Source organism: Delphinapterus leucas, chromosome 11 (assembly GCF_059928025.1).
Source record: "Delphinapterus leucas isolate spDelLeu-1000000601 "Yukka" chromosome 11, BTC_Dleu_Yukka2, whole genome shotgun sequence".
Taxonomy (NCBI): Eukaryota; Metazoa; Chordata; class Mammalia; order Artiodactyla; family Monodontidae; genus Delphinapterus; species Delphinapterus leucas.
The window spans coordinates 55787343-55804316 of NC_143139.1; the positions used below are offsets into that span (position 1 = coordinate 55787343).

General features: G+C 39.0%; 1 protein-coding gene across 1 annotated transcript in view; it reads left to right on the forward strand.

The window, feature by feature from the left end:
* The window catches only part of MYRFL (myelin regulatory factor like), a 115496-nt gene that overhangs the window by 81528 nt on the left and 16994 nt on the right, over positions 1 to 16974 (forward strand). The window contains exons 14-16 of the mRNA XM_089921584.1: positions 11340 to 11503; positions 12130 to 12193; positions 16823 to 16908. Coding sequence (XP_089777710.1) covers positions 11340 to 11503; positions 12130 to 12193; positions 16823 to 16908 — 314 coding nt within the window. The remainder of the gene's footprint in view (positions 1 to 11339; positions 11504 to 12129; positions 12194 to 16822; positions 16909 to 16974) is intronic.

Consider the following 16974-nt stretch of genomic DNA (forward strand, 5'->3'; position numbering starts at 1 on the left):
TCAACATAAGGGAGTTTGAAGGAGAAGGGGTTTTCTAGGGGAAAAGATGGGCTCAGTTTCGAGTTTGAGATGTCAGCTGAACATTCAGATGAAAACATCCAGAGGTGACTGGGAGTGTGGAACATGAGAGAGAAGTTGGGGGTCAAGGGGGAGCTACAGACAGGGGTGAAGATATTAATTCATAAGGAAAAGGTCATGGACGCAGGTCACAGATGGGAAGCCTGTGGCCCAGTCTGGCCTGCAGACGTTTTTCCCTCACGGTGTTTTAAAAATTTTCAAATGTGTTGCTTACCTTTGAAAATTAGGAGATCTTCACACAAATTTTGGATTTCCAGTTCCCTTGAAACATCAGATCTGGTGACGTGGTGCTGAGAAGCGACTCCCCCAGAGGGGCTTCGGCAGCCTCACATCTCTGCTTCCTGTTTTTTGTTTTTTTTAAAAATTTTATTTATTTAATTAATTTATTTTTGGCTGCGTTGGGTCTTCATTGCTGCGCGTGGGCTTTCTCTAGTTGCGGCGAGCGAGGGCTACTCTTCCTTGTTGTGCGTGAGCTTCTCATTGTCATGGCTTCTCTTGTTGCGGAGCACGGGCTCTAGGCACATGGGCTTCTGTAGTTGTGGCGCATGGGCTCAGTTGTTGTGACTCACGGGCTCTAGAGCACAGGCTCAGTAGTTGTGGTGCTCGGGCTTAGCTGCTCCGTGGCATGTGGGATCTTCCCGGACCAGGGCTTGAACCCATGTCCCCTGCATTGGCAGGCGGATTCTTAACCACTGCACCACCAGGGAAGCCCTCTGCTTCCTGTTACCTGCCTGGCCCAGCAGGCGCTCGAGTTCATATAGGATGAGAAACAAAGAGGGCTAAAGACAGCAGAACACTTCCAGGAGGGTCTACAGGAGAAAGAGAGGCCCTGGGAAGGCTGAAGGATTGGGTGAAGGTAGGAGGAGAACGTGGGGCAAACACAGTGTCAAAAAGCCAAGTGTTCAGAGAGGATCGATAAGGAAATGGGGAGGAGATGGAGGAGATGGGAGGAAAATGAACCTCACCAAAATCTCTTTGATGATTAAAAATTCCCTGATCGTACATGGCACACCAGTTTAAGAGCATGAATTTCAGCATCAGATAAAAGTTTGTCCAGAACTTGGCTCAGCCAGTTTGGGGGATTATAAGGTCATCTTTAAAGCTATTCAAAACAAATTATTTTATTCTTTACAGTTCTACAGTAAACTAACTTTAGTATGGTGAGTTGAAATTCTACCTTAATCACTTTTTCCCCCAATGAAGCAGTTGCTTTCATAAATGAATTTTTTTTAATGCAGATCTTCTTAGGACCACAACTTTTAGGTCCACAACACAGTATAACTGATAAATGGTTAATCGTTAATAAATTTTTTTCAAGTGCCGCTCAAAGATACCACCACTTTGGGTGTCTGTGAAATGACTTATTTTTTTTTATAGAGTGACAAATACTATTTTTCACTTTTAAATATAGAAAAACTGAGTTATAAAAAATTATATTAGTTTAAGTTCATATAGCCAGCCCAGAATCTAAATGGGTTTTTTTTAAAGGTCCTACTCAGCAGTTGGTTTAAAAGTCCTTTCTTTTCTCATCAAGAGAGGAAATAAAATTCATTCATTAGTTGCAGTGATGTTCCCCACAGGAGGTTAGTATTCCCCGTTGCACTCACTGATTGATTTGACTCCAAGCCGAAGGATTAGAGTTAATATGCTATTAAAACCAACCCTGGATATTTTAACAACTGATCACCTGTTTGTAGATCGTCTTCTTTCCCAGGAACTTCTTACACTGGCGGCAGGGAGAAAATTCTCTTGTTTCTAAATTTTAGAGAGAAATATGCCATTTATTGTTTTCTTGGAAAATTTCTTTCTGTAGTTATGTCTTCTTAAAAAGTAATTGCTATTTATTTTTTTCCATGCATTTAAACAAGATGGGTTGATGGATGGACAGATGGAGAGACGTGTGATAAAGGAAATAGAGCACTATGCTAATTGTGGAATTTACGTGGGGGGGTATATGGTCATTTACTCTACAATTTTTTAAAAACTTTTCTGTATGCTTGGAAATTTTAGTAATAAAATGTTGGGAAAAGAATAATTGTTCCAGACATCTAAAACTGCAATTTAAATATTGTGTCAGAAGGTGATGGCAATGCTTTGAAAATCAGATAGCCCCGTTTATTCAGGCCTTCACTGACTGAGTACCTGGAATTTCACATTTTATTTACCAAAGTGGAATTAGGTTAAAATGGCTGAACTTATGCCAAAGTTTTCAAAGAGACTGTTTTTTTAGTAATTTCTTATAAAGTCTTTAAGGATACTTCAGTCCCTTTCTGATGATGCTGACTTTTCTTCATCTGTGAAATCTGGCCACTAGGTCAGAACTGCTTCCTCCCTGTAGGTATAGTTTAGTTCCCTTGGGCTTCATCCATGAAGTTCCCAGTCTACTGAGCTTGGTCTCAGATATTCAGAGTCTGTCACTGCCTTCAAGCTACTCAAACTGAGTAAGAGCACTGAGAGTAAGTAAATAAACTTTGGAGTAGAGTGGTAGCTCTCAAGATGTGAAATCCCTTTCATTTTTTTTTTTTTTTTCTCCAGTAGATTTTCCTCTTTCCTCTTTATTATTGGAACTTTAGAGTGGAGGTACTACCCTCTTCTTTGTACTGCTCTTTTTCTTCATTACATTTTTTCTTCTCTGCATTCTCATTTCCTCTTCCATCCAACTCCCCACAACGATGGCAGCCACGCTAATGTGTTTCATATATATCCTTGGATAGTCAGGCTTTCTGGAACATTATTAGTGTTGTTTTTGAATCTGTTTTAAATTTCTTTGAATTATATACATCTGCTCGGAGTCTGATACGTGGAATTCCTTGGCATATGTCCTTACATTCTCCTCCTCGAGTGATGGCCTCTTCCAACTCTGCTGACCACAACTGTGCAGTGATGAACGTTCTCACACAGGCCTCCTTGTGAACCTGTGGGAGGTTTTCTCTGGCACGCATACTGGAGGTGGCGTATAGGATACACACAGCCTTAATTCTATGAAATGCTGTCAGATTGTTGGTCAGCCCCAACTCATAACAGCAGCACATGAGGTTGACTGCTTCTCTGTATCCTCATCAACACCTGACATTATCAGACTTTCTAAATTTTTCAATTCTAATCGGGGTAAAGTGGTATCTTACTGTTTTAATTTGTCTTTCTCTGATGAGTAACTAAATTGTGCATCTCTTTCTTATGTTAGCTCTTTAGATTTCTCCTTATATGAATTGTTTGGCCCAGTTTTCCATTGGGTTACCTGTCTTTTTCAGGATGAGAATATACTTTTCCACTTGATGCTGTTATTTTATTTTTTCCCAGTGCTCTCAAAGATAAAATAGTCCAAATCTATAGCAATGGCTTAAGATAGTAACAATTATTTTCTCTTTCAATGGTTTCCTTCCTGGTGCTAATTACAACTTAAAACTATATCATATACTTCTGGTTTACTTGCTCTTGGCCAATCTCCCCACTAGGAAACATGCTCTATGAGGGCAGAGATCCTGTCTACCTTATCTAATTGTTTTCTCCCTGTACTTAAGACAGTGGTTAGCACATCATAGGTGCTTGATAAAGAACTATTGATTCTGTTCATTAGCTGAATATTGAGCTACGTGTGCCAGGTACTGAGTTGGCCCTAAGACACTGCCCTCAAAAGGAGCTCATTGGTCACCCAGAAAGAGAAGAAATCAAAGAATTACAATAAACAGTGCCATGTGTTAGTTCAACTGGAAACTTGCCTCAGTCAAAGGACTCAAGCCCTTCCACAGAAAATTATGTTTAAACTGAGATAACAAAAATTAAGCAAGAGTTCTAAAGCAAACAAAGGGCAACAATTAAAACACATAATTTGAAACAGTTTTATGAACTTGTGCTCTCCCCATTTAAGGCAGAGGTCAAAATACAACATCCAGGGAAATGAGCCCAGGAGTTGTCCTCTTTGCAAGAGAACTCTGCATGGGAGGGAAAGCTCACCTCCAGGGATCTGTGGGAAGTTCAGCTGAAGTCTGAGCTCCTACACCATCTCGGCAGCCTGCTTTTCTGGTTTGAGGATTCTAGTTTTTTTTTTAAATCCATGTCAAGGCCTGGTGAGCTTTGTACACTCTTGGACAAAGATCTAAAGCTGAGTTTATCCAAAGCCTAAACAATTGCCAGGCACACCCATTGGCTAAAAGACCGTTTTTCTCCCTTTGACAATCACTTTCATAATACTCAATTACAGGCTGTTTTAGTCCCATGATTTTATCATAAAAACATCAGTCCATGCAACATCAGATGCCACAAGGAGAGATTTTCAAGTCTGTGACTCTCACTGGAAAAGAAAGAAGAGCCTATTTCAACTTCTCAAAGCATTCTTTGCTCTCAGGCTTTGTTACCCTTACTCTGTTTTTGGACAGAGGACAAGCTGTAGTTCCCAGAGAGAGGAGAAATCAAGTCCACTGCCTGGCTGCTCCCCAGCATTGGGGCTCATTTATCGTCAGTCCTGCAAGGGACCCAGGAGCTTGCAAACTGCCTTCTACAGAGTCTAAGTGTTTCCTAGGGGATGAAGGGGAACTGAAGGGACGGTCATCTGTTTCCATCAGTGGAGGCCACGTGGCTGGTTACAAGAGAGTCACTAGCCCATCGCACTGAGGATGTTGAACACTAGTGTTTCTTTCCTTAATTCACCTGCATTTCCTAACGTGGAAAGGGAATTTGGAATATAGACTTTGCTTTTCTGAGAAAAACCTCAGGTAAAAAAATAAACTGGACGTTTGGCCACTTTCTTCAGTTTCACCAGAGAGTAACGTTATGAGTGCCTCAGGGCGTGCATCACCACTGTAAGAATATTCACTCGTTTAATCTTCAAGTCTGTCCTGTGTTACTGCCCTGTGCTGGAGAATCTGCTGTGGACAAGAGGCCGGCCCTGTCTCCGGGGGTTTATAACACTGGTAAACATGACACCAAGTGAAAGGAAGGTGGGCGGAGAGGGAGGACAGCTGGTTTAGGCAGAGGGAGCAGGCAGAGATGAGGGGATACATGATCCATGTTCTGTGACTGGCACGAGGTTCGATATGATTAGAGCACAGCGTGTGAAGGGGGCTATGTGAAAGGAGAGGCTTCAACAGAGACACACTTTAAACTAAATAATGTCTCTGATTTCACAAACACCTCCCTGTTTTCCTGTGCACTTATACTTGCCAAACTGCCCTACGTGTCCCTTCAAAAAATATGCTCACGCTGTCCATAAGTCCCCTCACCCCAAAGCAAGTCTTTTAAACAGTGGGTGAAAATTCTCATGTGATTTGAAGCAGTTGCCACTGCCCCCAAACCCAATCTCATGAGCAATTTTTGGTGGCAAGCTGGTTTAATCATTTTTACATCACAGTTATAAAGCTGCATTTTAGTTGAGGTAGTGGATTCCATTTGAAATGGTTAATAATAACTGGACAGAGTTGATTAATTAAATTAGATTCAATTATAAAATAGTTCTTAACCAACAGTGGGTGTCAGATGGGGAAGCTTTTCAAAATGCCCCAGCCTTATGCCCTTCTCTGTCCTAACGAATACGAACCTCTATCTGCGAGTTGGACACTTAGAAAAAGTTCCTGAGGCATCTAGGTGCACATTTGTGGTCAAAATGAACCCATGGAGACCTCACCACTTGCATTGAAAAGGTTATTTACAGAAACTCTAGATTACGTTTTTGAACATATTTGTACTGACTTTACTGTGATGATAGAGGACAAGAAATCAGAAGTCTTTTAATAAGAAGCAATCCCAATAACATGTCCTAGAAATTAATTTTTTTGGTAACCTCCGATTGGATCCATAAAGTCAGGGCCATCATTACTATCAGGAAGGTAGTAGTAAATTCCCTCTCCACCTCTATTTCCTCTTAGATAGGAAAACACATGAATTATCTTCTTGCCCGTTGAATCTACTGGGAAGATGTATGGTGTTGGCATATTTGAGTTGCAGAAATCAGAGCTGGCTTTTCATCATTATTGACACATAACTGGACAATTGCAGCGATCGCTTCTATGCCATTAGCAGCATTAAAAGTCCTGTGGGGAGACATGGCAGAAAGAACTGACTGTGGTTTAGAGGGGACATTAATATCATTCTCCACTGTCTGCTTTGGTTTGAGCTAAATCACAAATTACTGTATCAAGCAAACATTTTTTTAAAAGAGGGAGGAAAAAAGGGAGCCAGTTGCCAAGAAAAATTAAAAATATTATTAGGTATGGTAGTGCCAGTGAGGATGGAGAGAAGTAGGTAGATTCAGGAGATTTAGGATGTTGAACTGACAGCACTGTGTGATGGATTTCCTGTGGGGGAAGGAGTCAGAGATGATGGCTGGGAACTTGTGCTGGACTGCTGGGTGGACATCGACTGACCATGTGACCGACTCTAAATATTACAGTTATAATTCTACTATAAGGCTTTCTACTAAACACAGTAAATAGTCATATGACATTTACTATGATTTACAACCATAGAAGGTCATTCTTATCTTCATGATTTCTGCCTTATTTTTATAAAACAAATTTAGAAGGAAAATCTATACCAGTATTAGAAAATTTAGAACAGCTTGTGTCAAGAGATTTTTTTTTTTGCTTTGTTTTTGTTTTGTGATTTATTTTTTAACTTTTTTTTTGCTGTACGCGGGCCTCTCACTGCTGTGGCCTCTCCGGTTGCGGAGCACAGGCTCCAGACGTGCAGGCTCAGCGGCCATGGCTCACAGGCCCAGCCACTCCACGGCATGTGGGATCTTCCCCGACCGGGGCACAAACCCGCGTCCTCTGCATCGGCAGGTGGACTCTCAACCACTGCGCCACCAGGGAAGCCCTTATTTTTTAACATTTTTAATGAAAAATTTCAAACATATACAAAATAAGAGAGAATAGTAATGAAACACATTTATACATTTCACTCAGATTCCAGTTATTAATTCACGTCCAATCTTGTTTTATTTAAATAAACTCTCGTCCCGTACAGCTACATTTTTTTAGCTTTGTTGAGATAAAATTGACATACAACACAGGGTAGGTTTAAGGTGTACAACGTGATGATCTGATAAACTTATATATTGCAAAATGAGTACCACAATAAGGTTAGTTGACATACACATCACCTCATATAATTACATTTTGTGTGTGTGTGTGGTGAGAACATTTAAGATTTACTTTCTTACCAACTTTCAAGTATATAATATAGTATTGTTAATTATAGTCACAATGCTGCACATTAGATCCCCAGAATTTATTCATCCTAAACTGAGTTTGTACATTTTGACCAACATTTCCTCATTTCCCCCACTATCTCAACCTTTGGCAACCACCAATCTATTCTGTTTCCACATATAAGTGATATTATGCAGTACTTATATTTCTGTGTCTCACGTATTTCACTTAGTATGACACCTTCGAGGTCCATCCATGTTGTCACAAATGGCAGAATGTCCTTCATTATCATAGCTGAATAATACATATGTATATATGTATACACACACACACACTTTCTTCATCCATCCACTGATGGACACTTAGGTTGTTTCCATATCTTGGTTATTGTGAATAATGCTGTAACGAACATGGGGGTGCAGATATTTCTTTGAGATAGTGATATCATTTCCTTTGGACATATACCCAGATATGGGATTGCTGGATCATATTCATATGGTAGTTCTATTTTTAACTTTTGTATAACTTCCAAGCTGTTCGCCGTGGTGCCTATGCCAATTTACATTCCCACCAACAGAAGGATTCCCTTTTTTCCAAGATCCTTGTTATCTCTTGTCTTTTTGATAATAGCCATCCTAACAGGTGTGAGGTGATATCTCATTGTGGTTTTTATTTGCATTTCCCTGATGATTAGTAATGTTGAGTGTCTTTTCTTGTACATGTTGCCCATTTGTATGTCTTCTTTGGAAAAATATTTATTCAGGTTTTCTGCCCATTTTTAAACTGGAATATTTGTTTATTGCTATTGAGTTGTATGCATTCCTTATATATTTTGAATATTAAACCCTTATCAGGTATATGGCTTGCAAGCATTTTCTCCCATTCAGTAGATTGCCTTTTACTTTTGTTGGTTATTTCTTTTGCTACACAGAAGTTTTGGTTTGATGTAGTCCCACTTTTGTTTGTTTGTTTGCTTTCGTGGATTGTACTTTTGGTCTTGTCCAAAATATGGTTGCCAAGGCAAGGAGGTATTTCCCTATGTTTTCTTCTAGGAGTTTTACAATTTTACGTTTTACATTTAAGTCTTTAACACATTTTGAGTTAATTTTTGTAAGTGGTGTAAGATAGAGGTCCAATTTCTTTTGCATGTAAATATCAGATTTTCCCAACACCATTTATTGAGGAAAATATCTTTTCCCCATTGAGTATTCTTGACTTCCTTGTCAAATATTAATTGACTGTATGTGTGTGTTTATTTCTGGGCTCTCAGTTTTGTTCCATTGGTCTATGTATCTGTTCTTATGCCAGTACCATACTGTTTTGATTATGATAGCTGCTTTGTATTATAGTTTGAAATCAGGAAGTGTGATGCCTCCAGCCTTGTTCTTTCTCAGAATTGCTTTGAATATTTGGGATCTTTTGTTGTTCTGTACCAATTTTATGATTAGTTTTTCTAGTTCTGTGAAAAATGCCATTGGAATTTTGACAGAGATTGTATTGGATCTATATATGGATGGCTTTGAGTAGGATGGACATGCTAACAATGTTAATTCTTCCAATCCAAGAGCACAGGATATTTTTCCATTTATTTGTGTCTTCATCATTTCTTTCACCAATGTCTAATAATTTTCAGTGTACAGATGTTTCACCTCATTGGTTAAATTTATCCCTAAGTATTTTTCATTGTTTTGAATGCTATTGTAAATGGGATTCTTTATTTCTTTTACAAATTGTTCATTATTAGTGTATGGAAACTAGCTTATTTCTGTAAGTTGATTTTTCATCCTACAACTTTACTGAATTCACTTATTAGTTCTATTTTTTGATGGCATCTTTAGGATTTTCTGTATCCAAGATATCATCTTCAACAGAAACAGTCTTACTTTTTCCTTCCCAAATTGGATGCCTTTTATTTCTTTTTATTGTCTAGTTGCTCTGTCTAGGACTTCCAGTACTGTGCTGAATAGAAACAGGGAGAGTGGGCATGTCTTGTCTTGTTCTTGACCTTAGAGGAAAAGCTTTCAGCTTTTCATCATTAAACATGTTAGCTCTGGTCTTGTCATATATGGCTTCTATTATGTTCAGGTATATTTTATCTATACTTAATTTGTTGAGAGTTTTCATCATGAAAGGATGTTGAATTTTGTCAAAATCTTTTTCTCCATCTATTGAAATGACCATATAATTTTTATCCTTCATTTTGTTAGTGGAGTGTATCACATTGATTGATTTGCATATATTGAACCATTCTTGTATCCCAGGAATAAATCCTTCTTGATCATGACATATGATTCTTTTAATGTATTGTTGAATTCAGTTTGCTAATATTTTGTTGAAGACTTTTGCATGTATGTTCATCAGCGATATTGACCTGTAATTGTCTCTTCTTGTAGTATTCTTATCTTGCCTTGGTATCAGGGTAATGATGGCCTTTTAAAATGAGTTTGTAGTGGATGGAGTTTCCATTTTTTGGAGGAGTTTGAGAAAGATTTGTATTAATTCTTTAAATGCTCATCTTATTGTTTTCTAGCTGTTTTGTAGTTCATTTGTTCTTTTCTTCCTTCTTTGCTGTCTTCGTTTGTGAATCAGTGATTTTTGTAGTGTTATGCTTTGATTCTCTTCTCTTTACCTTTTGTGTATCTACTGTAGGTTTTGCTTTGTGATTACCATGAGGCTTACATAAAATATTTTATAGATTTAACAGTCTATTTTAGGCCAATAACAATTTAACTTTGATCACATACAAAACTTCCCTTTTACTCCCCCCCCCACCCCATGTTTTATGCTTTTGGTGTCATAATTTACCTCTTTTTATGTGTGTACCAATAACAGATTATTGAAGCTATAGTTATTTTTAATACTTTTGTCCTTTAACCTTTATGCTAGAGTTAAGTGATTTATACACCATTATATAATGGTATTAGAGTATTCTTAAACTGACTATATACTTACCTTTACCAGTGTGTTTTATACCAGTGTGTATGCCTTTAAACTCTATGAACTAAGCCTTAAATCTATAACATTCAGCTTTTGAATCCTTTCCAAGTGGTTGCTTTACAGTGTTTGAAACCCAGAAAACTTCGGTTTGCATGATGAGAATCTCAAAGACACACAGCCCTGAGTTTGATCCCCAGCCACAAAACAGTCTTTCTATTTTGGCCTTGAGCTCATCACTTTACAACAGTGGACCAGCCTCTATGAGCCCCAAAGAGCGCCATGACATTCTAAACTTGTAAACAGAGGAGGGTGGGGGAAGAGGAGTGGTCATGGGATTGGGGTGTGAGTTGATGAGAGCTTTCCAGGATTTTTGTATGGCTAAGAGACAGACACACATGTTCCCAAAACAACTGACGTGTGTGGGTGGGGGAAGGGGTGTCTGGATCCCTGTGGTTTTGGTTGATCTCTCCTTTCTTGCTCTTTCTGACATGTCAGTAACTTTCTTTGAATAGGAAGAATTAAGTGCTGTTGTTTTAAATTTTGTTTAAGCTAAAATGTAAATTGCATGTAATAGCTTATGGGATATTAAGACAGAAATCAACATCTCAAGAATCATCCTCTCATTTATAAATGAAGAAACTGAAGCTCAGAGGAGTTGTTACATTTTACCCAGGATCTCACATCTAGCAGGTGGCAGAACCCTGAGAAAAGCCCAGGTCTTCTTTCCTCCCTCCTTCACCTGAGCAATTTGATGCACATTTTACCAGGGAGAACTGGAGTCATTCCTTCTGATTTAGTGATGCAAACACAAATCAACATTCAGAAGCCTGTTCTGACTTTCTTTACATGAGTTTTAAATAGAGCATAATGGCCACTGAAAATAAATCTTTGGATTGGAAACTTGACAGTGTCCTTCAGCTCTGTTCTCTCTCTTGGAATACAAGGACATATTTCCATTTTATTGCAAATTGAACATAAGCAGTTTTACTACATAGCCAGAAGTTTGGCAAGACCACTTTAAATTTCAAGCCTCCAGATTTATCTTGAATGAACTTGAGGCTGTGTGTGTGTGTGTGTGTAGCCATTTTCAATGGAGTTTTCCAACTGTCTTTGGTTGGGCCATGGACAGTTGTCTAGTGGTCTCAAACTGTATGTGCTCTGAATTATTTTCATTTTTAGGACCAGATCTTTATGGAAAATGTGGGTGCAGTGAAGCAGCTTTGCAAACTAACCAACAACCTTGAAGAAAGAATAGAAGAGTTAGAAATATGGAACAGAAGACTGGCCAGGCTAAAGCGGCTCAGTAGTTGGAAGTCCTCCGCCAGTGAAGTGAGCTCGATCAGGTACTTCCAGGATTGCCATAGAAATCTGGAGAAAGGAGAGAATGGAGTCTTTCCATAACTAGATCACTCTGAATGGTTTGTTCTACCAAGCAGCAACCATTACTTTCTTTTAATTAAGTCCCTATTCTTCTTTCAGAATGTTTTGGAACACAGTTGTTTTATGTGATAATTTTCTTATTTTTTCTGTTGCTGCTTTTAAAATAAAACAAAATATAATGCATCTGTTTAAGAGCAGTGATTATAGGAAGTGCTACATTTTAACAAAAGGGTGGCCTTTCCTTTAAGGAGGAAAGGTGGCCATTTCTAAATTTAGAGAACCATGTTTGGTCCTCAGGGAAAAAACTTTTATTCTATTTTTTTTATTACTTAAGGAGGCACGTGCACATTTTCTGGGATATATTTTGAGAAAAAGGGAAATGTAACTTTTAATGCATTTATTTATACTTACTAAGTTTCTTGTACACAAAAAGAACCCTCAATTGCCTCGACTCTTCCTTTTTTAAATTACCACTGAATAATAATAATAAAAAAGCATACTGCTGTGTTAGTGACAGCCTGGGCCTTTGTCATATAACTCTTGGAGAGGCAGCTGAATCAAAACTAATTTTCTCTTTCTCTTTTTAAAGCAAATTTAGCAGAGCTCTTAGTGCATCTTCTCCAAAAAGGACCATTCCCCAAAAAACCAGCAAGGTAAATAGACTTAAATTTATAATGAACAGAGGTGATATTTTCTATTCAAATAGTCTTTAGAAAAATTGACCAGGAGTTTTTTTCTTCATTTATTTGTTGACGGGTTCCCTAGGCATCCTTATGCACTTAAGGCATTTAAATATTATCCTTTTAATAGATATTAAGTGGTTTTTCAAAGAGGAGTTTAGAGATATGAGTATAGAACCTGTTCATTTCAGAAACGTTGTTCTGCCGCTTTTTGTGTATATAGTCCCCATCAGGTGAAATGCATCAGCAGATGACTCGGGGCTGCAAGATCTGTGTGGATGCCTTGACTCGACTCAGGCCCTTATCTTTGTCTCCAGAAGATCTCAAAGGGATGTCAGTTAATCCACAAATCCCTCTCTTCCCTTTGATATTTAGTACTATATATGCAAATGGAGACTAGGTATTCACTTGCTTGCAAAGGATAAAATGTGACAGCTTTATTAATGAATAGAACCTTTCATCAAATAGGATAACATTTACATTAAAGGTGAAGGTTAATCATTTAACTTAAAGGACACCCTCTCCATTGCAGAGAAGTGTCAGTGAGGGAGAAGCGGCAATACTCTCTTTCTAGCTGCCACTCATAGATAGCTGTGAACCTCAGCTCGCTCCCTCAGATCCACTAGTTTTCCAAAGGTGGCCTTTCCCGGAGGAAGATATTTATGACCTTAACCTATATCCTGTTATGGGCTGACCTGATGTTTGGGCCATTGTCCCAATTTAGAAAGTTTAGAAAGTTTAATATTCTACTAAAGTTTAATATTCTACTAAGTTTAATATTCTACTAAAAACTACTAAAATGTTATGCTGTGGACAAGCTTCTTGCTATACCAATAGGCATAAATACATGGATAAATGTATATGTAGAAGTGTTTTGGGGCAAGTTTACTTAATTGCATTGGGAAACAGATAATAATAATGTCTACCTTACAAAGAGTATTGATAGGATTAAATGAGTGAAAGCCCTTAGCACAATGCCCAGCACATAGCAGGTTGCTCAATAAACACAAAATACTAAAAATATTGTGTAGGGAAGGTGCTCTTTGTACTAACCAGTTTGCAAGGGGATAGAGGGAATTGTATCTACATCCATGGAGGCCCTGATTGGTACAATTTGGCTCCTGTGCAACCTCTGTAGCGCCCATCTTGCACACAAAGAATCTTTATTTTGCAGTTTTCTCAGAATATTAACTAGAACATACAGTCCATGAGAACAGGCTCTGTGTCAGCCTTCCTCACTCTGTGTCCCCAGGGACAGACACAGAGCAGGTACTCAAGAAATATTTGTCAAATGAATGAATGAATGGAGAGCCCAGTCTGAAAATATTCCCTGAAGGCTCACAATCTAAATTTAAAGCATTAAGAGAAGAGATTCAGTGTCTTGGGTGTATGGGTGGTTGGGGAGTTGGGGTGTGGACACAGGCTCAGGGACTTATATGGACATCCAGACATTAAAGAGCACCCATTCAATTCAGAGACTTCATGTAGTCACTGTCCTACGCCCCTGTGCATGCAAAAGTTAGTAAGATGTGGCCCCTTCTAAAGAATTTTAAGGTAGCCAGGGAAGATCAGAAGAGAATACAAAGAACAGTTGTACCCGGATGTGATACATATTGCAGAGGCTCAGAGCACCGTGGGAGTATCATGGGACCCGGGCCTTCAAGGGGGCGTAAGCTTTGGCTAGAAAGTAACAGGTGCTGCTGGAGAGGTTTCAGATGGAATGGCACAAGCCAAGGTCCGGGAGCTGGCACCAGCTTCCTTGAAGGACTAGGTGGGAGTTTGTTAGGGAGGAGAGTAGAAGTTAAGGCTGAAAATATGTTAGGCTCAGTTTCTGGATCACCAGTTAAGGAGTTCATTTGGCAGCCATGAAGACTTTTTGAATAATAACAATAATATCTAAGTTGTATAGTGTATCCTTTCTTTACAGACAGAAAAGGGAGGCAGCATGGCATTGGGGTTAAGATCACAGATTCCGGAACCAAGTGTTTTTTGGTTCAAATCCTGGCTCTGTGACTTACTAGCAGTGTGATCTTGAGTAAGGAACTTAGCCTTCCTGGGACTCATGTTTCCACATCTCTAAAATAGGGATGATAACAGTACTTGCCTTATAGAGTAGTTGAGGATTACTGTGAGGTTAAATAAATTAGCATACATAAAGCACTCAAAAGAGTGTGTGGCACATAAGTGCTATGTAAGTGTCCACTGCTATTTAGTATTTTCAAACCCACTATTTCAGTGGTTCTCATACTTTGGCATGTATCAGAGTCTTCCAGGGAGCTTGATAAAATACAAGTAATGGTGGTGTTTTGCTCTCCCTGTACTATCTTTCTAGGAGGTTTTGGCTGTTTCTCCGAGGTTAACTTGCCCTTCCATACACCAACCCCCTAGGTAACCTTTATTCCTCAAAGCCTCCAAGAGCCTTGGAGCATTGAAACACAAGTGTATGGGTGGAGAATGGTCCTCCTGGGTTGAGTGGAGGCATTAATGAGCAAAGTGCTGGCTATGAGCAGTTGGTGGGCTTTACCTGATGGTGAGAAGCCTGGCTGGGCCAATGCTGGTCAAGATGATGCTCATTCTGAAGGAAGATTAAGGTCTCATCCACTCCAAAGGGTTCCTCTCCTTTCCTTCTCTTTCTTTACTTCCAAGAGGTAGGTGGGTGATTCCTGCTGTGTGTTGATGATTGGGGCGAGGTGAGAAAGACCTCAGGGTTCGAGTAAAAATTCAGAGTACGTGGAGGAGAAGGGAGAGGGGGAAGGAACAAACACAGGCTTCTTCTGAGAGCCCGCCTCCCCCCACAATTCAGGGTATTATGAAAATTAGTAACATAGAGGTCAAATGGATCATACTGAATAAATGATGCATCATCTCAATGAGTACGTTTATTTTTAAATTTATTTATTTATTTATTGTTTTAATCGGGGTATAGTTGTCTTACAATGTTGTGTTAGTTTCTACTGTACAGTGAAGTGCAGTTCCCTGTGCTATACAGCAGGTTCTTATTAGTTATCTATTCTAAACATATTAGCAAACACAGATACTTTTCATTATCTCACTTCTTACAGATTCACAGCCCCCCACCTCACGCTACATGGAAACCTATTGAATCAGAATTTTTCAGGGCATTTAGATTTTTTAACAAACTCCATAGTAATTCTCATGCAGACTTGAACTTGAGAAACATTTCTCTGTTAATCAGGTCCACCCAATAACTCTGAAAGGTAGGCAGGTATGATTTTATCTTTCCTATTTTATTGATGAGGAAAATGAGGATCAATGACACTTAGATGACTTGTTCAGGGCTTGACTCCAGGTCTGACCCCAGGTCTTAGGCCATTTTCCTATACAAGGTCAAAGGCTTTTGAGCAAAAGCATGGAGACTTAAAATAATCTGGCAGCTTTGGGGAGTAGGTTGGAAGGGGAAGCTCTTATTCTGAGATTAATACTATTTAATTCTAATCAATTCAGCAAATTTCATTGCATTGAGTTCTTTCTTTGCACAGCACACTATTAGGATGTCCTCAAAACCGTTCCAGTGGGATGTAGGAAAGGTATAAACCATCCACTTCTTGGTATTCAAAGGGGCTTCCTACTGCACTTACGGATGACTCAGTTATGATAACCCTAAAATTTGGGTACTTGTTAAAAAGCGTGTGGTTAATTCCGCCCCCCCGACCCCCGATATTACATTGAAGAACATTTTCTTTATGCAGATAGCCTGCCCAAGAAATTCAAAGACCAATTTTAAACTATTTCTTAACTACCACCATCCTCCAATTCCCTTCCAATCCTGTACCCGCAGAAGGAAGCAAACATAATACTCCCTATTGCATTAGTAGGAAACTCGTATTTAAGGAGCACCATATTTAACTGGGCAGAAAGCCTCTCGTATCTCCAGCGAGATTCCTCACCAGTTGCACAGCTGTCTCTCCTATGGTTCTTGGCTCATTCCTTATGTGCAAGTTTTTAATGCCAATATGTACCAGTCCTAAAGGTTTGTCTCACTCACTTCCTAGAGAGTGTAATTTACTTATTTTCATATCCCCCTATAACGTTGCTCATAGTAGTGCTTAATGAATATTTGTTGAATGGATATAAGAATAAAGAAGACATAGGCCCAGAACAGTCCTCAAAAATAGGTGGCAGCATTGGAAAAAATTGTATATGATTTAAGGAGTAATTAATAGTATTTCATGCCACAAAAATCTTTTCTACAATTTGTCATGCTGCCTGAAGTTCTTCCATTGGGATTTATTCTATTATGTCTTGAAGACTTTTTGATTTTCAAAAGTATCCTATTAAAAGAAATGGACTTCTGGGTTCTGACAGTATATTGTCTGGTAGGTCTTCTCTCATAAAACTTCAAGAAAAAGCACTAATGAATGGCACAGACAGTTGTCCTGCAGGGAAGAGAGAGTGTAGCCTGGAGTGCCAAGAAAAGGGAAGAACTTGGCTTTGAAAGGACTTTGTTTTCAGAGGCAGAGAGGAGGAGGGAGATGTAGGCTGAAGGGAGCAGCGAAGATCCCCTGGGGAGTGAGTCTTCAGGCATCCTTCTCAAAGTTGGCATCACTGATTTTTCATTTCTCATTGCTGAATTTTTTATAGGTTTCTTTTTCAGGAAGAAAACAGTCGTGTCCCAATTGGGTTTTCCAGACCTTGGTTATAACTCTCATTGCTGTGATGGCATTTTGGTAAGAAAAACATCAGTGTTGTGCTATGTCAAGCTCTTTTTCTCGTCCCATCTCCCTTTTCTCACA